This window comes from Rhinatrema bivittatum, chromosome 7 (genome assembly GCF_901001135.1).
Source record: "Rhinatrema bivittatum chromosome 7, aRhiBiv1.1, whole genome shotgun sequence".
In the NCBI taxonomy this organism is placed as follows: domain Eukaryota; kingdom Metazoa; phylum Chordata; class Amphibia; order Gymnophiona; family Rhinatrematidae; genus Rhinatrema; species Rhinatrema bivittatum.
This window is the reverse complement of record NC_042621.1, coordinates 188,147,948-188,166,863: the sequence shown is the minus strand read 5'-3', so window position 1 is coordinate 188,166,863 and position 18,916 is coordinate 188,147,948. Positions and strand designations below refer to the sequence as shown.

Sequence of the window (18,916 nt, the reverse complement as noted above, 5' to 3'; positions counted from 1 at the left end):
CAATGCAGACTCCGCTGTTATCTCTGTGTGGGGAGTCACTCCTTTCCCCTCCCAGGAGGTTCCATTTTCAGAGATGAGATGATCTGGTGGTCGGGATAGTTAGATACAGATTGGTATCATCTATACGATATGTTTGAGGAGGGTAACATCCGCCTTGGGTAACTTCTCCCACTATAAAAGCTCTGCCAAGTCTCTTCAAGATATTAACAAACACCTCCGCTGCTCCTGCAGTCACAGAGCTGGTAAGGATCACTAACTCCTTTTTCGAACCATATATTTGTCCTCCAAAAGATAAAAAGAGAACATGTTTTGATCTGAATTTTACTCAACATGCTTTGGCACTTTATATGTAATTTGTTGAAGGTTAAGCTCAGAAAGAAGACCCAGAATTAGATTATTATGACAAAAGCTTCAATCCACATATTACATTGATATAAATAGTTTCTCTCTGTCATGAGAACATTGGAACTACTGGAAAGCAGAGTTGTAGACAGTTTTGTTTTATTATTTCATTTTTCTGGTCTAATTTTAGATACAATTGGTTCAATATATTCTTCAAATTCTTAGAACATAACATCTGGTCTTGAATAAATATTCATACTAGATTCAGCCAATTTATACTTAGGGGTGTGCAGAGCAAATTTTTTCATTTTGTTTTTTCTGTCATTTTGTTTGGGAAATTTTTCTTTTTTTGCTTTGGAAAATAGTGCATGCTATTTCCAGATACCTAAAAAAAAACCCAGGAAAAGGTAAAGAAAGAGTGAATACTCAAATAAATGAAGGAAAACCCGAGTAAGACCCTCCCCAGCCCCACTGCCCCTGGGGTGGCCATTTCTCCCGAATATTACACCGGTAGCACCTATAACATGATGGGGCTACCCAATGGCACTGGTAGCCCATGTCACATAATAGGGCAAAGAACCAGCTAATACCATTTTGGAAAATGGCAGCAGCTGGGTCTGGGAGCAGAGGGGTCACTCAGAGTCCTCACTAGACCATCAGGGATTATTTGGTGAGTCTGGGGGAGATGGGAGAGTGGACTAGGCTGGGTGATGGGGGCACTGGCTTTAGGAGGGGTTTATATTTAAAAAATGGGGGGGTTGGGGGGTGGGGGTGGGGCCTGTGACTTTTTATTTTTTATAGAAATATTACATTTTCTGGGGAAATGGCCACTTCCAGAGGCAGCAAGGGGTAGGATAGGGGGTTTCTGGAGTCCGCTGAGTAGGGATGTTCATTGGTGATAGCTGTTTGCAAATAGTGTGCACTGTTTGCAAATACTGTGCACAAAAAAAGAGATGGAAAATGAAACAAAATGTTGTGGTCTTTGTCCTATTATTTAGTTTAAAATAATGAAATGAAATAATATAAACATTAAAATTTCAAAATATTGCACATCCCTATGTTAATACCTGATATCTGGGGTACTTGCTCATATAAATAAATATTATCTCTTGCTTGGTGGTCACTTGTCTTTTTCTGAGCATTACATTGTAGAGGTATGCAATCATTTTAAATGAAATAGACAATTTCAACAAAATTGTCTATTTCATTTCTTTTTCGGAGTGCTGTGAAACAAAATAAAAAATGCAGAAACTTCGTAAAATTTGGTATTTTGTGTTAGTGCTCATTAACTGAAAATGTTACCAAGTTAAAAAGTGTCAATTGGGGATGCAGTTTGTTAGCTAGAAATATATGTTCTGCATTCCCATTGGCTGTGACCTTAGTTACTTGTTTGTGTTGCCAACTGGCTCCAGATTTTCAGGATAACTTGATCCTGTCCTGGTTTTACTCCCCTGCAAGCAGGTACTTATAGTCTTCCTTTTCTTAGGAAATGCAATAGGGAAATCAGAATAAGTTCCAGCATGCAAAAGGGTAAAACCAGGGCTGGATCAACCTGTTCTGAAAATCTGGAGCCAATTGGCAAACCTAGTTGCCAAGGTTGCAAGGTGGTGTTTATGGGGGGGGGGGGGGCAGTGCTTGGTAACAAATGTAAACAAACAAGTGATGTAATAATAGCATCAAATTCTAGCCAGCAAAAGCAAAAGCATGTGATACAAATGCATATTTTGAATTCACCAACCCCTTTATATTTTAGGAAAAGGGTCCTGGCATTTTGGTACATGCATACCGGTACCTTGAATTTCCCTAGTGTGTGAATGGTGGGGTGACTGGTAAGAGGGTGAGTGACTAGGATGATTATATGAGATGACAAGTGGGAGAGAGAGAATGGTTGGGGTGGTGACTGGTGAGAGAGCCTGGTGTTTGTGTGTGTGTGTGTGGGGGTGGGGGGTGGGGGGGGGTTGACTGGTGAAAGGGTGGCTGGGGTGACAGATGGGGGAGAGAAATTGGTTGGGGTTTTGACTGGTGAGAGAGATAGGCAGTCTGGTGTGTGAAGGGGTGACTGGTGAGTTACTGGGGAGACTGTATGGTGTGTGAAAGGGTGACCGGTGAGTGACTGGGGAGACTGTATGGGATGACATGTCACACACCCCCCCTCTAAGGATTGACAAATTCAAAATATATATTTGCATGACATGCTTTTTCTTTTGCTGACTAGAACTATTATTACATAACTTGTTTGTCTACAATTGTTACAGGCACTGGCCATCCCCCCACAACCACCACCTTGCAGCCTTAGCAACACAAACAAGTAAATAAGGAGACAGCCAGTGGGAATGCAGAACCATACCTCTTGTTAACGAACTACAATCCCAAATGACAGTTTTTAACTTATGGGTAACGTTTTCAGTTAGTGCACACTAACTATAGGTGGTGCACGCTAACATCCAGTTAGTGCGCACTAAGTCTCATTAATGCACACTAAGTCTGAAATTAGGGAAACCCAAAATAAATACCTCTGAACCAACCACTTTAAAAACAAATCAACAGACAGTGACATGAAATGAAAACATAAAAAACACCACCTATTAATATATTGTCTGCAATACAAGAGACTTGAAGACCTGAGTACAGCGTCTATTCACCCTGTCTGTTGCAGCAGGTGTTCTTCACCATGGTCCTAGGCTTGCCACAAACAGGTCAGGCTGTCAGGGAAGTCAAGCTATCTGAGAAGTGGACGGATCCCTACCTACTGGATTAGGAAAGGAAAACATTAAAACCTTCCCTTTTCTGGCTGGCTGCAGGGAAAGAGAGCAGTACTTATTCAGCCTCTATTTAAGCAGCCTGTAAGCATGTGTGGGAAGACCAGATTAGTTCTCTACATGTTGAATGAGGGAGAGAATCCCAGCTCCAAAGACAGAGAAAACATGTAAATAGTTTGAGTAACAGACTAGAATGCAGGTCTGCTGAAAGTAGGTAGCAGTTTCTATATGTTAGTGTTCGTGGTAGTTGTTGGTGGATCCTTGGGCCGGTGGCAGATGACCACGCCTCCCGGGGGAAGATCCCGAGACAGACACACACTAGTTCTTTTATTAAACAGTATATTGAACCACCAGAGGTGGCAGTAGTGAGCTGGTAATGCCCGACTGGGCTGTAGCCCTCAGATACTGGAACAGCGATCCAGGATAACTGAGCTTTAAAGAAACTGAATATAGTGAGTAGGCAGGCTATGCAGAGTTCAGGAACAGAACCTTGATGGAAACATTCACACAATGGTCTCATGAAGCAGCCCAGGAGCTGGAATGGATTAGGCCCTTGAGGAGCGAGTACCTGGTTCCAGGGAAGGCTCTGAGAGAGAGATGGTAACTCACTGGTGTTGTAGGCAGCGATGACTTCCTGGCAAAAGTGGTATTCAGAAGCGAGTCAGGGAATGAGGGCCCTCGAGGAGCGAGTACCGGTTCCAGACTTTGATCTAAAAAGCAAAGACGTTATCGATCAGCTCCCCCGAGGGGAGGAGTTAGCAATCTGATGTCAATCAACTCCCCTGAGGGGCAGAGTTAGCAATCTGTTACTTCTCTCGTAAAGAGTTAGCAATCTATTAATGATCAGCTCCTCCAGAAGGGAGGAGTAGCAATCTGATCAGTGCTGTACCCCAAAGGGTAGGAGCTGGCAATTTATAATACTCTGTAGGCGGAGTTATCAATCTTTAGTGGGTTTGCTCCCCACAGAGTGACAGTCTGTTACAATACAACTCTTGTGGTGTGGGGAAGAGCACCCAATGTAAGTTGGTGAATCCCTGGGACGATGGCAGATGACAATGCCCCCAGGAGGAAATCCTGAGAGGGACCACCAGCTAGGCTGGAGTATGGAGACAGACACAGATAGTTCTTTATTTAGACAGGTAGTAGAACCACCAGAGGTGGCAGTAGTGAGCTGAAGTACCCAGCAGGGCTGAAGTCCCTCAGATACTGGAACCGCGATCTCTGGGTTTGCTGAGCTGTAGAGAGAGACTATACGTAGTGAGTAGACAGGGTATGCTGGATACATAACCAGTAGATGATACACTCACAATTGCAGATATATCAGTAATGGCTCCTATGCAACAGAGAGTCTTCAGTATGTTCAGGATCAGGAGCCTTTAGGCAGTACTGGTTCCTAAATGCAATTTGGAATAAGAACTCACAATATCTGTGTATGTGATGGCTTCTGAAATAGAAGTCTTTGAGGTTATAGAAGAGTCTTTGAAGGGTTTTAGGAAAATGGGCCTTCGCAGAGCGAGTACCGGTTCCTATCTGCAATATGAAATAGTAATTCACAAGATATAGGTAGGTAATAACTTCTGAGATAGAAGAGAGTCTTTGATTGGTTTTAGGAACATGGGCCCTTGTGGAGCGAGTACCGGTTCCTATCTGCAATCTGCAATAATCACTCACGATCTCCGTACCTGCGATAACGTCTTAGACAGAGGAGAGTCTTTAGTATTAGGAAGACTCTCATGGAGTGAGTACCGGTTTCTATCTGCAATAGAACTCACAGTGTTCACGTCTGCGATCGCTTCCAGGCAATAGGAGTTTTCTGAGCATTCAGGGACGTAGGCCCTCGAGGAGCGAGTACCGGATCCTGTCTTAGAATCTGAAATCAAGAAGAGAGAGCGGGGCCCCCGAGAAGCAGGCACCCCTTGGTAAGTTTGTGGAGGCAGAGCAGTGGAGAAAGAATTCCTCTTGCTAACTCGATTCGTAGTTGCAAACAAATACCTTTTAAGGTGGAAGCGGATGACGTCACTACGGGGGGACGCCCCTGAGTTTCGCGCCCTTGCCGGTACAAACTCTGGAGCGCGCGCGCGCCCTTATGTCATCAGGAACATGGCGGATCTGCAGTGTCAGGCCAGCCAGGGGACTCCGGGAAGAAGCGGCGAGGAGAAGCCATGGTAGCATCTGTCCGTCAGACCCGAAGGGAGTCGCCACAGAGGTAGAGAGGGTGGAGCGAGGGTGAAAACAGGCACGAATGCAACAAAAGAGAAAGCGAGGCCCCGAGGAGCGGGTACCCCTGGTAAGTCTGAGGAGACAGAGTAGCTTGGAGAGAACCCGAAGTCCTAGAACTCCTTGTACGTATCCAACTCCTTGCTAACTCGATACATTAGCGTTTTCAGAGACCTTAAGTATCCGGTGAAGATGACATCACCTCAGGGGGATGCCCCTGAGGTTCGCACCATTGCTGGTACTTCAGTCGGGGCCACGCCGCGCGCGCGCCCTTAGACTGCTGGGAAACATCGCCGTGTGCAGCATCGAGCCATTCCGGGGACACCGGAGGGAGTAGTCGGCAGAAGACACCACAGCAGCCAACTTTCCACTTGAGCAAGAGGGAGTCGCCGAGGAGGTAAGGAGAGCAGAGTGGAGACGTTGGGCAGCGACGGTCGCAACAGTACCCCCCTTCAAAGGGCGATTTCCTCTTCGGATACCAGACTTGGATCTTGAAGGATGCGCGAGGTGGAACTGATGAAGCATCTCCTTGTCCAGGATAATGGTCTGAGGCTCCCAAGAATCTTCTTTGGGACCAAAACCTTCCACTTCAGAAGGTATTGAAAAACAATGCCTCTCTACGAACATACAGAACCTCTTCAACTTGAATCTAAGTTGTCTTCTGCATTGATGATAAGTGGATCTTGAGGCTTGGAAGAAATTATGCTGAGTATGAGTGGTTTCAGATGAAACATGAAAGCGTTATGAATATCAGTAGCAGTTGATGAGCTGCTGGGACGTCACTCAGCTTCAGTGGAAGTGGCGGTGTTGGGGAACGTCCTTAGCCCACTTCAAAAGATGACACAGTAGTGGATCTTTCAGCTTGATGCAGGGACTCTTCACGTCTTCCACTAGACATCTGAGAATGAAATTGCCTTCTGCCCCTGAGTCCACCGGGGCAGGAGTCAGCGGAGGAAAGGACGCGGTATGGCCTAAGAACAGTCCTCCTGCAGGACTTAGGCCCGTCCGTTTCCCGGACGAATGGAGCATGTAGAGACATTATGCAAAGACGAATGGAGCATGTAGAGACATACATGCAAAGACCGTGCTTCTTCTGAAATCTTCTTTCTTTGGAAGTTAAATGTCCATGACCAAGTTGCATCGGTTCATCTTTATCAGCAGCAATGATTACTGGAACCATCCGAGGTGGAGATTCAGTGCTAGCCTGTTTCAACCCAGGTAACACCTTAGGCCGGATTTCCTTCACCTTGTCCCGGAATCAGTGATGAATTCGTGTGGCCAAGGCTACTAATTCTTCCAGCGAGTCAGGTGTTTTGCGAGCAGCCAGCTCGTCCTTTAAACGTGTATCCAGGCCTTTGCAAAAGAGTGTCTTGAGACATTTGGGGTCCCAGCAAAGTTCTGCCGCAAGAGGTTTGAACTCGATGGAAAATTCAGCCAGTGATCTGCTGCCTTGCTTCAATTTCACCAAAGCAGAACTGGCTACAGCAGTGCGAACAGGGTCATTGAAAATGGATTTAAACAAGTCCATAAATCCTTCTATGTCCTGCAAAATGGGGTCGTTGTGCTCCCACAAGGTAGATGCCCAAGACAAGGCCCTACCATCCAGGTCTGAAAGGATGTAGGTGGTCTTGGAAAGAGCCGTAGGAAATAAAGATGGCTGTAAGGCAAAGTGCATGCAGCACTGGTTTAAGAAGCCCCGGGCCTTCTGAATTTCACCAGAAAAGCGGACCTGGAGCCGCCAATGGTACAGCAGCTTTAAAGTTACTTCCTGTAACTGACCTTCATGGTTGGAAGCTGTGCCTTGAACTGTGTGTGTAGCTGATGAAATGCTGAAGTAAGTTTCTCCAAGGCATCTTGCTGCTGCACAATGCGCTAGGCCAGGCCCGGTATGGCCTGTAAGGCATTCAGTTGTGCCAGATCCATGGAGTTACAATCTGTTAGTGTTCATGGTAGTTGTGGGTGGATCCTTGGGCTGGTGGCAGATGACCATGCCTCCCGGGGGAAGATCCCAAGAGGGACCACCGGTTAGGCTCAGAGTATGGAGACAGACACACACTAGTTCTTTTATTAAACAGTTTATTGAACCACCAGAGGTGGCAGTAGTGAGCTGGTAATGCCCGACTGGGCTGTAGTCCCTCAGATACTAGAACAGCGATCCCGGATAACTGAGCTGTAGAGAAACTGAAGATAGTGAGTAGGCAGGGTATACAGAGTTCAGGAACAGAACCTTGATGGAAAAACTCACACAATGTCTCATGAAGCAGCCCAGGAGCTGGAATGGATTAGGCCTTCAAGGAGCGAGTACCTGGCTCCAGGGAAGGCTCTGAGAGAGAGATGGTAACTCACTGGTGTTGTAGGCAGCGATGACTTCCTGGCAGAAGTGGTATTCAGAAGCGAGTCAGGGAATGAGGGCCCTCAAGGAGCAAGTACCGGTTCCAGACTATGATCTGAAAAGCAAAGAGAAAGCGAGGCCCTGAGGAGCTGGTACCCCTGGTAAGTCTGAGGAGGCAGAGTAGCTTGGAGAGAACCTGAAGTCCTAGAACTCCTTGTACGTATCCAACTCCTTGCTAACGCGATATGTTAGCGTTTTCAGAGACCATAAGTATCTGGTGAAGATGATGTCACCTCATGGGGACGCTCCTGAGGTTCACGCCATTGCTTGTACTTCAGTCGGGGCCACGCCACGTGCGCGCCCTTAGGCTGCTGGGAAACATGGCGGTGTGCAGCGTTGAGCCGTTCCGGGGACGCCGGAGGGAGTTGGCAGAAGATGCCGCGGCAGCCAACCTTCCACTTGAGCAAGAGGGAGTCGCCGAGGAGGTAAGGAGGGCGGAGTGGAGACGCCGGGCAGCGACGGTCGCAACAGTATACAACAGCTTATTTAGGACTCAGAACTGTAACAAAGCATGTACACTTTTATCCGGGTTATAAAGAAGCATTTTCAGGAGGGGGGTGGTGCTCTTTAAGTTGGAGTAAGAAAGCAATACACATACTTGACATTTTCAAAATAGAGATGATTATGGTTGAAAACACAAATGGAAAATTTTACCAAAACGACCCTTTCATTTTATTTTGTTTTTAAAATGAAACAAAAGAAAAACTAAAATTTTGTTTTCATTCATTTCATTTAAAAAAATGTTAGATCATCCCTGCTGCAAAACAAACAAAACAAATGAAAACACAAGTACACCCTGGGTCATCCCTGGATCTTCCTACCACCCAGTCTCCCTGGATCTGAGTCCCCCAAATCTTCTTTCTTCATGGCCTCAATCTGCCAGCACTATTTACCATTGTTAATACTGATAGGGCATAAGCAGCCCAAATCTCTTCTGTCAGGTGAAGAAAGAAGACTTGAGGTAAGCAGATCTAGGGAGGCTGGGATGAATCAGAGGAAGGCCTGGGAGGGGTTTGCTTGGGAAGGAGAGAGGTTACAAGTCGAGGGGTTGACCTGACATTTCATTTTTTTTATTCATTTTAAATTTAATTTTTGTTTCTTATTTCAAATAAATGAAACAAGAAAAAAACAATGAAATGGATAAAAAGAAGGAAATAAAATCTCAAATATATCATCAGTGGCCCGCAGAGATTGAGCTATGTTTCTCTGGTAATTTAAATAAATCCCAGAGTTTCTGGGTGAAGCCTGGAGAAATTCACAGATATGCTCAGTTAGACCAGCAGAAGCAAACCTTGACTGGGCTAATGATGTATTTAACTTCTTTTTCAGGTTGTACTCTTGACTTATAACAATGGTTGTGTTCATACCTGTTTGAGATATTCTGTCACTAGCCAGCCCTATTTTCACAATTCCTGATTCTCGTTTCCAGCCTATCCAGTCTGTGTTTCTGTTTGCCTACCTCTTCCTGTCTGTTTCTTGCCTGCTTCCTGTGGCCCTGCTTTTGATTTGATCTCCAGGGTTTGACCTTGGCCTAGTCCTAATCTTCCATTTTCTCTCTGGACTGCGTGGGCTCAGCTTCTCCTGCCGGCACCCTCAGAGCTGGCTGTCTCTGTGCCGACCACCTGAGGCTCAAGGACTCTATCAGTGGTCTAAAGAAACAGCTCCTTAATTATTTTAGCCTGGTTGCTCATTCCCTTGCCCTTATTACTTTACCCTTTTACGTTGCTATTAACTGGCCATGATATTGCTCTAGATCCCATGATAACCATTTTGATATTTTAGTGGATTTTAATTGAACTGCTGAAGAAAAAAAATCATACTACATGATTTATTATAGTTAAGATAATTGTAAAAGATAAAAAGGGCCAAGAGAAAGCTATGATTGTTTCGAAGATTGATCTTACCAGGGTGCTCTGGAAGAGTCCACATTTCAGTGATGGCATTAGAAGGTCTGTTGTAGATTTTGTCCAGAAGTACCCGGTTGTCCTTTGTCAAAGAAATATGAACACAGAGCAGCGATGGATGTTGTGGGGCCTCCAGTGTTGTATCTGTTTAAATAAAGACCCCTGTTATATGATGATCTCTTAAAGTGAAAAACACAAGATTTCTTTGTTGATTGAAGAAAACTTCAGCCCCTTAACAAAAGAATGTTAAAGCTTCATGTGGATAGGCCGTACACATGTGCTTTCCCTTTGAAACCTGCCATGGGTACAAGGCACCCGCAGACTTCGCACCTGTCTTTTTTTGCAGATAAAGTTTCTATGGAAAATGACGTATGTAGATTTGAAATACAATCTACCTGTTTTATGTTCCATAAGAATATAATGCCCTAGGAAAGTGTCTCCCCCCCCCCAATCCAGCTAAAACTCTGCTCATACTTTTTATCCCTTGGGTGGCCAATTCCAGTCCTTAAAAGCCCGGAACAGGCCAGGATTTCAGGATCTCCACAATGAACATGCATGAGATAGATCTGCATACCCTGCCTCCATTGTATGCAAATCTATCTCATAAAAATGTCATTGTGGATAGCTTGAAAACCTGGCCTGTTTGTGGCTCTTGAGGACTGGAGTTGGCCACCCCTGCTTTAGCCGTTCTGAGGAGGGCAATTTTCAAACAGCCATTTTATCTGGCTAAATTGCTTATGCCTGGGTAAATGGCTTTGAAAATTGGCCCTCCACATATAGAAATTAAGTTCAGTAAACCAATTTAGGTAAGGTTTTATTTGTGATTGTATTTTGAGCAGAGGAAAGTCACCTTCCCAGTCCCTTTGGACTCCACAGGCTATCCCTAATGAATATGCATGAGATATATTTGTATGCACACTGCTTCAAGTGTATGCAAATCTATCTCATGCATATTCATATTCCTAGGAATAGAAGATTTGCCAAACTAGGTCAGAGCAAAAGTCCAAGAAGCCCAGTATCCTTTATCCTATTTTCATCAGTGGCTAATCCAGGTTATGAGCAGTGAAATTTCCCAGGTTCACCTTAATGATGGTCTTAAATATATATTACCCAGTAACTTCATTGAACGTCCCCTAGTCTTTGTACTTTTTAAAAGAATAAACAATCGATTCGTGTATACCCATTCCAATATACTCATTATTTTATAGACCTCTATCATATCTCCCTCAGCCCTCTCTTTTCCATGATGAGGAGCCCAAACCTCTTTAGGCTTTCCTCATTGGGGAAAAATGTCATCCCCTTTAACATTTTGGTTGCCTTTCTCTGTTCCTTTTCTAATTCTCCTGTATCTCTTTAGCAATGCAGTGATCAGAACTGCATACAATAGTCAAGGTGCAGTTACACCATGGAGCGATACAGAGGCATTATGATATTCTCTGTTTATTCTCCATTCATTTCCTAATAATTCCCCAGCATTCTATTTGCTTTTTTTTTTTTTGGCAAATCCTGAAAACCTGAGAGGAAGGATGTTCATTGGGACTGGAGGTCATCTACCCATCCTTTTCAGCGTTATTCTTCCATTATCAGTATAAATCTCAACAGCTAGTCACAAATATACTATATTTAATAAAATAAAAAAGTATTAACTGCAACTTCTTTGTTGACCTTTATATCTATGTAGCTAAGTGGATTAAAGTGGCAACCAAACTACCACCTATATGTGAAATAAAAAATGGACCACTTAAAAAAGTTCCATAGAAGTTATGTCACTTTATCTGTCTGATTAAATCATTAATGGCCTTCCTCTCAAAAGGTCAGCTTTTTCTAACTGAAAAGTAAGTATATTTTTATTATTCCATGAGCTTGTATGTATATGTATATGTAACCTATGTAAACATTTCCTGTATATGTATATCTATAAATAAATCAAAGAAATCTTACTAGTTAGCAATGAGCAAAAGAAAATAATGCAACTATTTGAAACATGCAAAAACAACTTTTTTTGTACGATAAACTAATGGTAAAGTAGCAATCATAGAAAGTATTACTCATGAAAGAAAAAGCAAAGTTCTTTTCATAATTGTCCAAAATACAGGAAAGGCACATGGTTAGCCCTTCAGAAAATAATGAGCAGAATGTGAAATTGCTTATTCTTCATACCCAGACAATAACGATCTGAATATATAGGATTTGGTTTATATTATTTTGAGTTTATTTAAAAAATAATTATATTAGAGTCTAGATTTGTTGAGTTACAATAGAGATTTATTATTCTTGTTATTGTGGATTAATTACTTTTATAGTTTTATCAGTTGAAAAAAAACAGCATGGAAGACAGTCAAGCAAAGCCAGGAAGCAAACAAAGTAGGAGTAGACCAGTCGCCTTAGGTATAGGGATTCCTTTATTTATAACGTTGCACCCAATGTGCATAATCCTGATGTGCAATGCCAAAATGCTATACTTATGCAGCAGAAAACGATGAAACCCTCATTGTGAATGACGATTTTAAATTAATTCTGGTTGGTGATAATCATGGTGACTCAAGGTATCAAAGTTGCTTCAGTTCTGGGGACACCAGCAGTGAGAAAAATTGCAAACAACCCATGGGCAAATTTTACCCGCAATCTCGAAGGCTGTTTATTTGATTAATAGCCCGCGGCTGTATCTATTTGCAATTGTTGAGAGTTGCAAGCCCTGATGGAGCTCTAGCCCCGGGCAAAACTCGGCCTGAGTCGAGCATCTTTATTCCATTCTGTGAATTTATACAACGTTAATATTAAAGGAATCCCTGTACCTTAGGTGACTGGGCTTCTCCTACTTTGTTTGCTTCCTGGTTTTATATTTTTATTGCATTTTTTTGGAGGTTTTATTAGTGTCATGTTGTTGTGGTTTGTTTTTAGATATGTATTGCCTACTTATGGTTTAAATTATATACTTTGCTAATATATTACATATTAATACTATCTTGTATGTGTTTTATAATCCATTTTATTGTGCTTTGAGCTTTTTTATAGGAAAAGCAGACTATAAGTGTTTAAAATAATTTCCAAGGTTATTACATAAACAGATTGTTGAATGGATTGACATAGAGAATGCAGAATTTATGACCATTATTATGATTTATCTTTTAAAACCCACTTCATTTACTTCATTAGACCACTTATATAATATTATTTATCAGATTATAACTAATAAATTAATAAATAATAGATCTTCAATCAGACTATGATATAGTCTACTTTGTTCATCAATTCTGGACTGTACTATAGTATCACTAATTGTCTGTTAATGTAGAACATAGAACTAATCTATTGTACCTTCACCATAAATTGTTAATTTTACAAAATGAAATTTAATTTATTTACCTTAAGTCAATAATTAATGCATCTGTGTTTACAATTTTTTTTCCAAACATGCTCCACCAACAGATTGGAGACTTGTGCTAGAAGTTCATAATCTCCAAACATGTCAAAGCGAAGGTAACCAATGTTATTCTCAAACACATCAGTATGGAAAGAATATTTAATCAAATCTTCAAACATTTCTGGTGAAGGAATCTGAAAGAGATTTGTGGAAATCATTTACTAGAAAAAGAATACTAAACAAATTAAAGTGGCCAGGTGAAAACATCAATACATTTTGTACACTGTCTTATTCAATATCACTGTTATTTTAGTACTAAGGCCTGGATTTTCTAAAATCGCAGGCCTTAGTGAACCACGCGGGTACCTGGGGGTGGGGGGTGATTGAAAGCAGTGGGTGGACCTGCGAAAGCCGGCAGCGATCGCACTACAGGGTGCAATCGATGCCGGCTTTCGCAACCCTATAGTGCCACCGTGAAAGGTGGTTACTATTGGGCGCATTACTGGCAGCGATAAGGGGCCTTATCTTTTTGCCGTCAGCGATGTCTTCGCCGCATCCACCCTGGTGCTGCCCCGACTCCTCCCCTTCCAATGCCCGACTCCACCCTGATCTAGCTATCGCACGTGAAAAGGGACTTTTCGCTGCAAAAGCTATAGAAAATGACCCCTTAAGTGCTTGTGCTGTTAAGTCTATTTCTACCACTGAAATTAGGACTAAGGAAAGATGGGCAAAATAGTCTCCACCAAAGCAAATATTTAGCATGGTTTGTAAAATATTTTGTTCCAGTTCATCTTCATTTTTAGATCAAGAGACAAAAAGATGAATGATTTTTTTTTACAGTGGAATTCATTGATGAAGAGTAACCACCACAAAATAAATATAAAATAAAAACTAGTGTAGCAAACTATGGCCTAGATTAATCATTTTGCTATAAATATAGCAAAAATAGTGCCCATAATAAAAAGGGGGCACGGTTAAGCTAATTGTTTTGATGCTGTATGGTATAGGTATTTTACCGCAACACGCGTTAAATTTATTTTCACATCACAAGCTGAAAAAGTCCCATCGCATGCTGTGTTACTGACCAGACAGCTTTTATCGCATTTCGGGCTGCTGGTAAGAGAGAAAGAGAGAGAGACTCACCAAAAAATTAACAATTTATACCACTGTAAGAGGGGGCATTAGTACCTCAGGGTGAGGTTTGTGGGGTAAGTTTGGTTTTGGGGGGCAGTTTTAAATGCACAGTCATATGTACGAACAGCACAGTTACCATCAGTGAAGATTCAATGTGATTTGAGAGTGGTGTTCTCTCTACCTTGCTCGATGCACTCAAATCACCCTCTCCCACCCCACTTTCTCTCCCTTCCCAAACCACAATTCGCAATAAAAATGTTTTCAGCCAGTAACTCTCAGCTAATGCAGGCACAATGCGCAGGAAAAACCTGTAGTTATTTCCGGCATTAAAAACTATGTTGCTGTGCGTTACTATATCACATACCAAGCTAACTGACCCTAATTTCTATTTACTCCGCCCAAATTCCTCCCACTTGAATACAAATGAAAAATGTGAATACGCAATTTGCGATGCAGTAGTTATTGCAGGCATTAGGGCCCTAACACATTTTGATAAATGACCCTGTATATTAACTAAAAAATAACCATTCTAGCATATAGTCTTCACTTTAGCCCACCAGAATTAAAAACACTCTTTCAATATTATTTTATCACAACAAAACCTCTTACTTGCATTGGTGCCACCCCAGGGATATGATCCTTTGAGTTTTCAGGGATGTGCATAGCCTGCAGATGAACATCTCCAGAAAAAGTCTGAAAGTTATCAGTCAGTTTTTCAGCCAGTTCAACTTCAGAGTTAATTGTCTTGTATTTGTCCTTTTCAAGAAGGGCTTTTAGCTTGGCAGCAACATCTGCATCAACATCAGCAAAAGCATAATTATTGGTTACTAACTTTCCTACAGTCTGCACAATGGATGGTATTTTGGATCTGAGGCTCATGATAGAATGTACAACATTAATTGCTTGACCAGCTTCCACAGCAACATGTGGCTCAACCCCAGAGACACTCCAAGCCTTGCCAGTGACTGAACTTATTGCCACTTGATTAGGGATTGAAGCATATAAATGACTGTTTCCTATGCGGTAGATACCCACAGACAGAGAACCTCCAACTGTTGGTTCTCCAATGATCGTAGCCCTGTTGAAATCTTTCATGGACCTGATGAAAGCTTCTGCTGCTGAGCCTGTCTTATGGCTTGGTAAGTATGTAGATGTCTTTTCTGGAACCATATCTTTCACCTTCAACTACTGGTAGTGTCCATATTTCTGTATCTGTAGATGTGTTACGATCAAAAATTGTATAGAGATGCTGAAGTGGTTTTGCATCAAAAAAATAAGAGCAAAAAATTGGTGTGGCAGTAGAATAATCCCCAGTGTTGTATCTCATGTCAATAATTAGCATATTTGTATCTACCAGTTTATTCCACACTAGACTTACGAGTTGTGGACCTATAGCTTTGATAATTTCTGCATCTACCATCATATCAAACCGAAGATAGCCTACATTTTTAGGTAAAACTTCAGTTTTAAACAAGGCATCAATTATATAACTAAGTTCTTGAGGAGAGGGGATTTTTGTGATTTTGTCTTCCAGGATTTCAGGCTCTGTATCACTATAGAAGACATGAAGACGATGATCTCCAGAGGTTTCCTGGAGATCTAAAGTAAGGTGTAAGGCAAGGGATTCAATGTCTCCTACAGAACGAAATGAGCCTTCAGTCCATTTTTTTCTGAGAACTGTACACACTTTCTTTGCCACTTCTGGAATAGCATAATGGGTTTCTATAAGTTCACCAGTATCTTCAACCAGAGGAAAGATCTGTTGATGAAATCCAATGATTTCTATGGCTTTTTTCTAAAGCTTCATCGGCTGAAACAATGGCATCTGGAACTACTCTACCACCTAACCAACATTCTCCATTATTATCTATAAAATTGATGACTGGTATAGTAAATGATAGATGGATTGCTTCCAGCTTAAATGATTTGGAATGCAACAAAGATCCAGATGTTGTTTCACCAACTATAGTGGTTCTATTCAAAGACTGCATGAGATATGCAAATTCTTCTGCTGCCATTGCAGTCTGATGACTGGTTAGCACATAAACCCCTTTCTTTGAACCATAAGACTGTCCAGTCAAGTTGGATAGACTGTAATACTCTTTGGTGGTATTTGTTAGCCTGTTGTAAATAGTGAAGAGATGTACATGGGAGTCTGGTTCCTGGAAATAAGATAGCAGCATGGGAATTGCTTCAGATGGCCCACCTTTATTGTAACGCAGATCAATTATCAGGTTTTCTGTGGTTGCAACTGGATCCCAAACTTTGTTTACTATATAGGGATTTAGTTTAGCCAGAACAGAAGCATCTGCAAATTCATCAAATCTAAGGTAGCCTACATTACCTGGCAGAATATTCAATTTAAACCCTGTGTTAACAAGAGCTTGCAGAATTGCTTCATCATCAGGCAAGTCAGCAGTTACTGGAAAGTCTTGTCCAAACATGGGTGGTTCAGTAATGATCTGGATCAAAACTCGTGGATCTTCCAACACTGACTGCAGCTCATAGTTTAACTTAGCTGCCAACTCTTCTTCTGAAATTAGCACTGAATAATCCATAGTTGAAATGTGATGTAGAAAAGCAGGGATCCGATCAACAAATGGGTAATAAGTTTTAAGGATGTCACAAAGATGTTCAAGAGCTTTGGGTATGGCAGTTTTCATGAAAAGAATGCCTTTGGCCTTTTCCAAAGCATCTTCTGTATTGATTGTAACACAGGGTACTACACCATTAACTTCCCAGCTCAGCCCAGTGATGGGATTAATAGATCTTGCCACAGGTACAGTAACATAATAATCAGACTGGCCAATCTGAAATTTCTGGATGTCAAGAGAGCCACCAGAGGTTTTTTTCACCCACTATTACTGCACGATTGATATTCTTCAAAATGTAAGCCACATTTTCAGCAATCCCTTCTGTATACTTGCTTGTCAGGACCATAACATCTTTTTCTTTGCTATACCGTTCTCCCGTTAATATAGGTAGAGTCCAGATCTCAGTAGATGTATTGGATGGACGATCAAAAACAGTATCAATGTGTAGAGCAGGTTCTGCTTCACATAAATAGGAAATCATGAATGGAATTCCTGAGATTGACCCCAAGGTATTATAACGTAAGTCTAAAATCAGAGCAGAGGTTGGCATTATCTTTGCCCATACATTATTAATAAGAAAAGATCCAATCTTCAGAATTATGTCTTGGCCAATAATGTTATCTATTCTAAGATATCCCACATTTCCTTCCAGTATCTCATACTTGATAGAATGCTCAATTATGAATTGCAATTGCTCTATTGTTGGTGTCATTTCTTCTTGCTTGGAAACTGAAGGTGTAGGCTCATAGGAGACCACCACTCGGGGGTCATTCAAGAAGCTTTGTACCCCAGTTGATAAGATACTTGCAAATATGTTGGGATCTGATACATGAAGAATGTCTTCACTTTTGATGGCTTCCTCAATGGCTTCTTGCATCCCAATGAGATTTTCTGGAAAGCAGTAATTATCCAGAAGGACCTTGGCTGTGTCCAACACCAAATTTGCTTTGAAAACTGGGTTAGGGCAGACACTGCAACTGAGAAAAACCAACAATAATATTACTGTTTTTCCTAATCATGTTGAGAAAATAAAAAATGGAAACAGAAAAGAAACTGCAAGTAATCTGTGAAAGATGAGCTGAACTCGGTTATCCTCCTCTGTGAATTCATACAGGGACATCAGCACTAAATGTGGGAACATGGAAGAGATAAATATTTTTAAGTACACCTAATCCTTAATCTCATTAAACTGAAGGACATTCAGAGAGAAAATTCAGCCCTCAGACAACCTTGTTAAGCAAATCTAAAAAATAAATTAGGCAATAAGAAAACTCAGCCCAGTGAAGTGGCCAGTTAACCGGTACCAGTTGAACTTATTCAGTAATGCATTTTTTCCATGTTAAGTATTTCTGTCTATTTTAAAGTGTAATACTTTCCTTGTAAATACAGTTGTACAGTACCACTTTCCATAAGTGATGTATTCATATTGTAACAGTAAAAAAATATAATTACTATCTTCAAAGAAACTTGCTTTCATAGCATAATAAATACATAAGAAGCATGATGTATAAAAGGTTTCTCATATAGGTATTTGACCATAAATTCTGTAAAATGTCTAGTCTAGTTTGACAAAGGGGCACACCAATAATTATAAAATGACATTTTTATTTGCATTTTCTATGTTTTGAAAATAGGGTCTCATTACTGGCATCCCTCATTAACCAATCTATAATGGATCAATAGCATGAGTGAGCTAATTAATAATATCGTAAAATACTGTAGAAATAAATATGCTGCTTCTAACAGTTAATGTAAATCTCTAGACAAGTCTAATCTTTATAAATAGCAATCAAAACGGATTTACTTGTAATACCTCTAGTAACATACGGCTATGTCTGGCCATTGCTTTTAGCCAATGAAAATAAGTCCTGATGCACTCAGCTAAAATAGAACTCTAGCTGTTCTGTTTATGTCAGTCCTCTTCCAAGATCCTGCTGTGCTAAGAGTCTAGAAGAGGATCAGTTTCGGCATAATATTACTTTAGATTAAATCTAGATCCAGTTAGATGAATATTGTATAACAATATTCATTTTGTTAGGTGGTCACTAAAGTCATTAAATGCCTACAAAATGCATTTCCAATCATGATTTTATGCTGCATTTCTGGACATTATTTTTACAGTTCTCACTGTCTGTAGTACCTTCCTTGCTCCATAAAAAACTCTGTTGTAATTTCAGTGAGATCAAACAATTTATCTATCCTTTATTGCA

At 41.3% G+C, this 18,916-nt stretch overlaps 1 protein-coding gene across 1 annotated transcript in view; it reads right to left on the bottom strand.

The window, feature by feature from the left end:
• LOC115096199 (retinol-binding protein 3-like) overlaps positions 1-18,916 on the bottom strand; it is a 37,806-nt gene that overhangs the window by 11,903 nt on the left and 6,987 nt on the right. Inside the window, 10 exon segments of the mRNA XM_029610709.1 lie at positions 11-78; positions 80-282; positions 9,615-9,693; positions 9,695-9,758; positions 12,981-13,021; positions 13,023-13,172; positions 14,722-15,249; positions 15,251-15,904; positions 15,906-16,961; positions 16,963-17,683. Coding sequence (XP_029466569.1) covers positions 11-78; positions 80-282; positions 9,615-9,693; positions 9,695-9,758; positions 12,981-13,021; positions 13,023-13,172; positions 14,722-15,249; positions 15,251-15,904; positions 15,906-16,961; positions 16,963-17,683 — 3,564 coding nt within the window.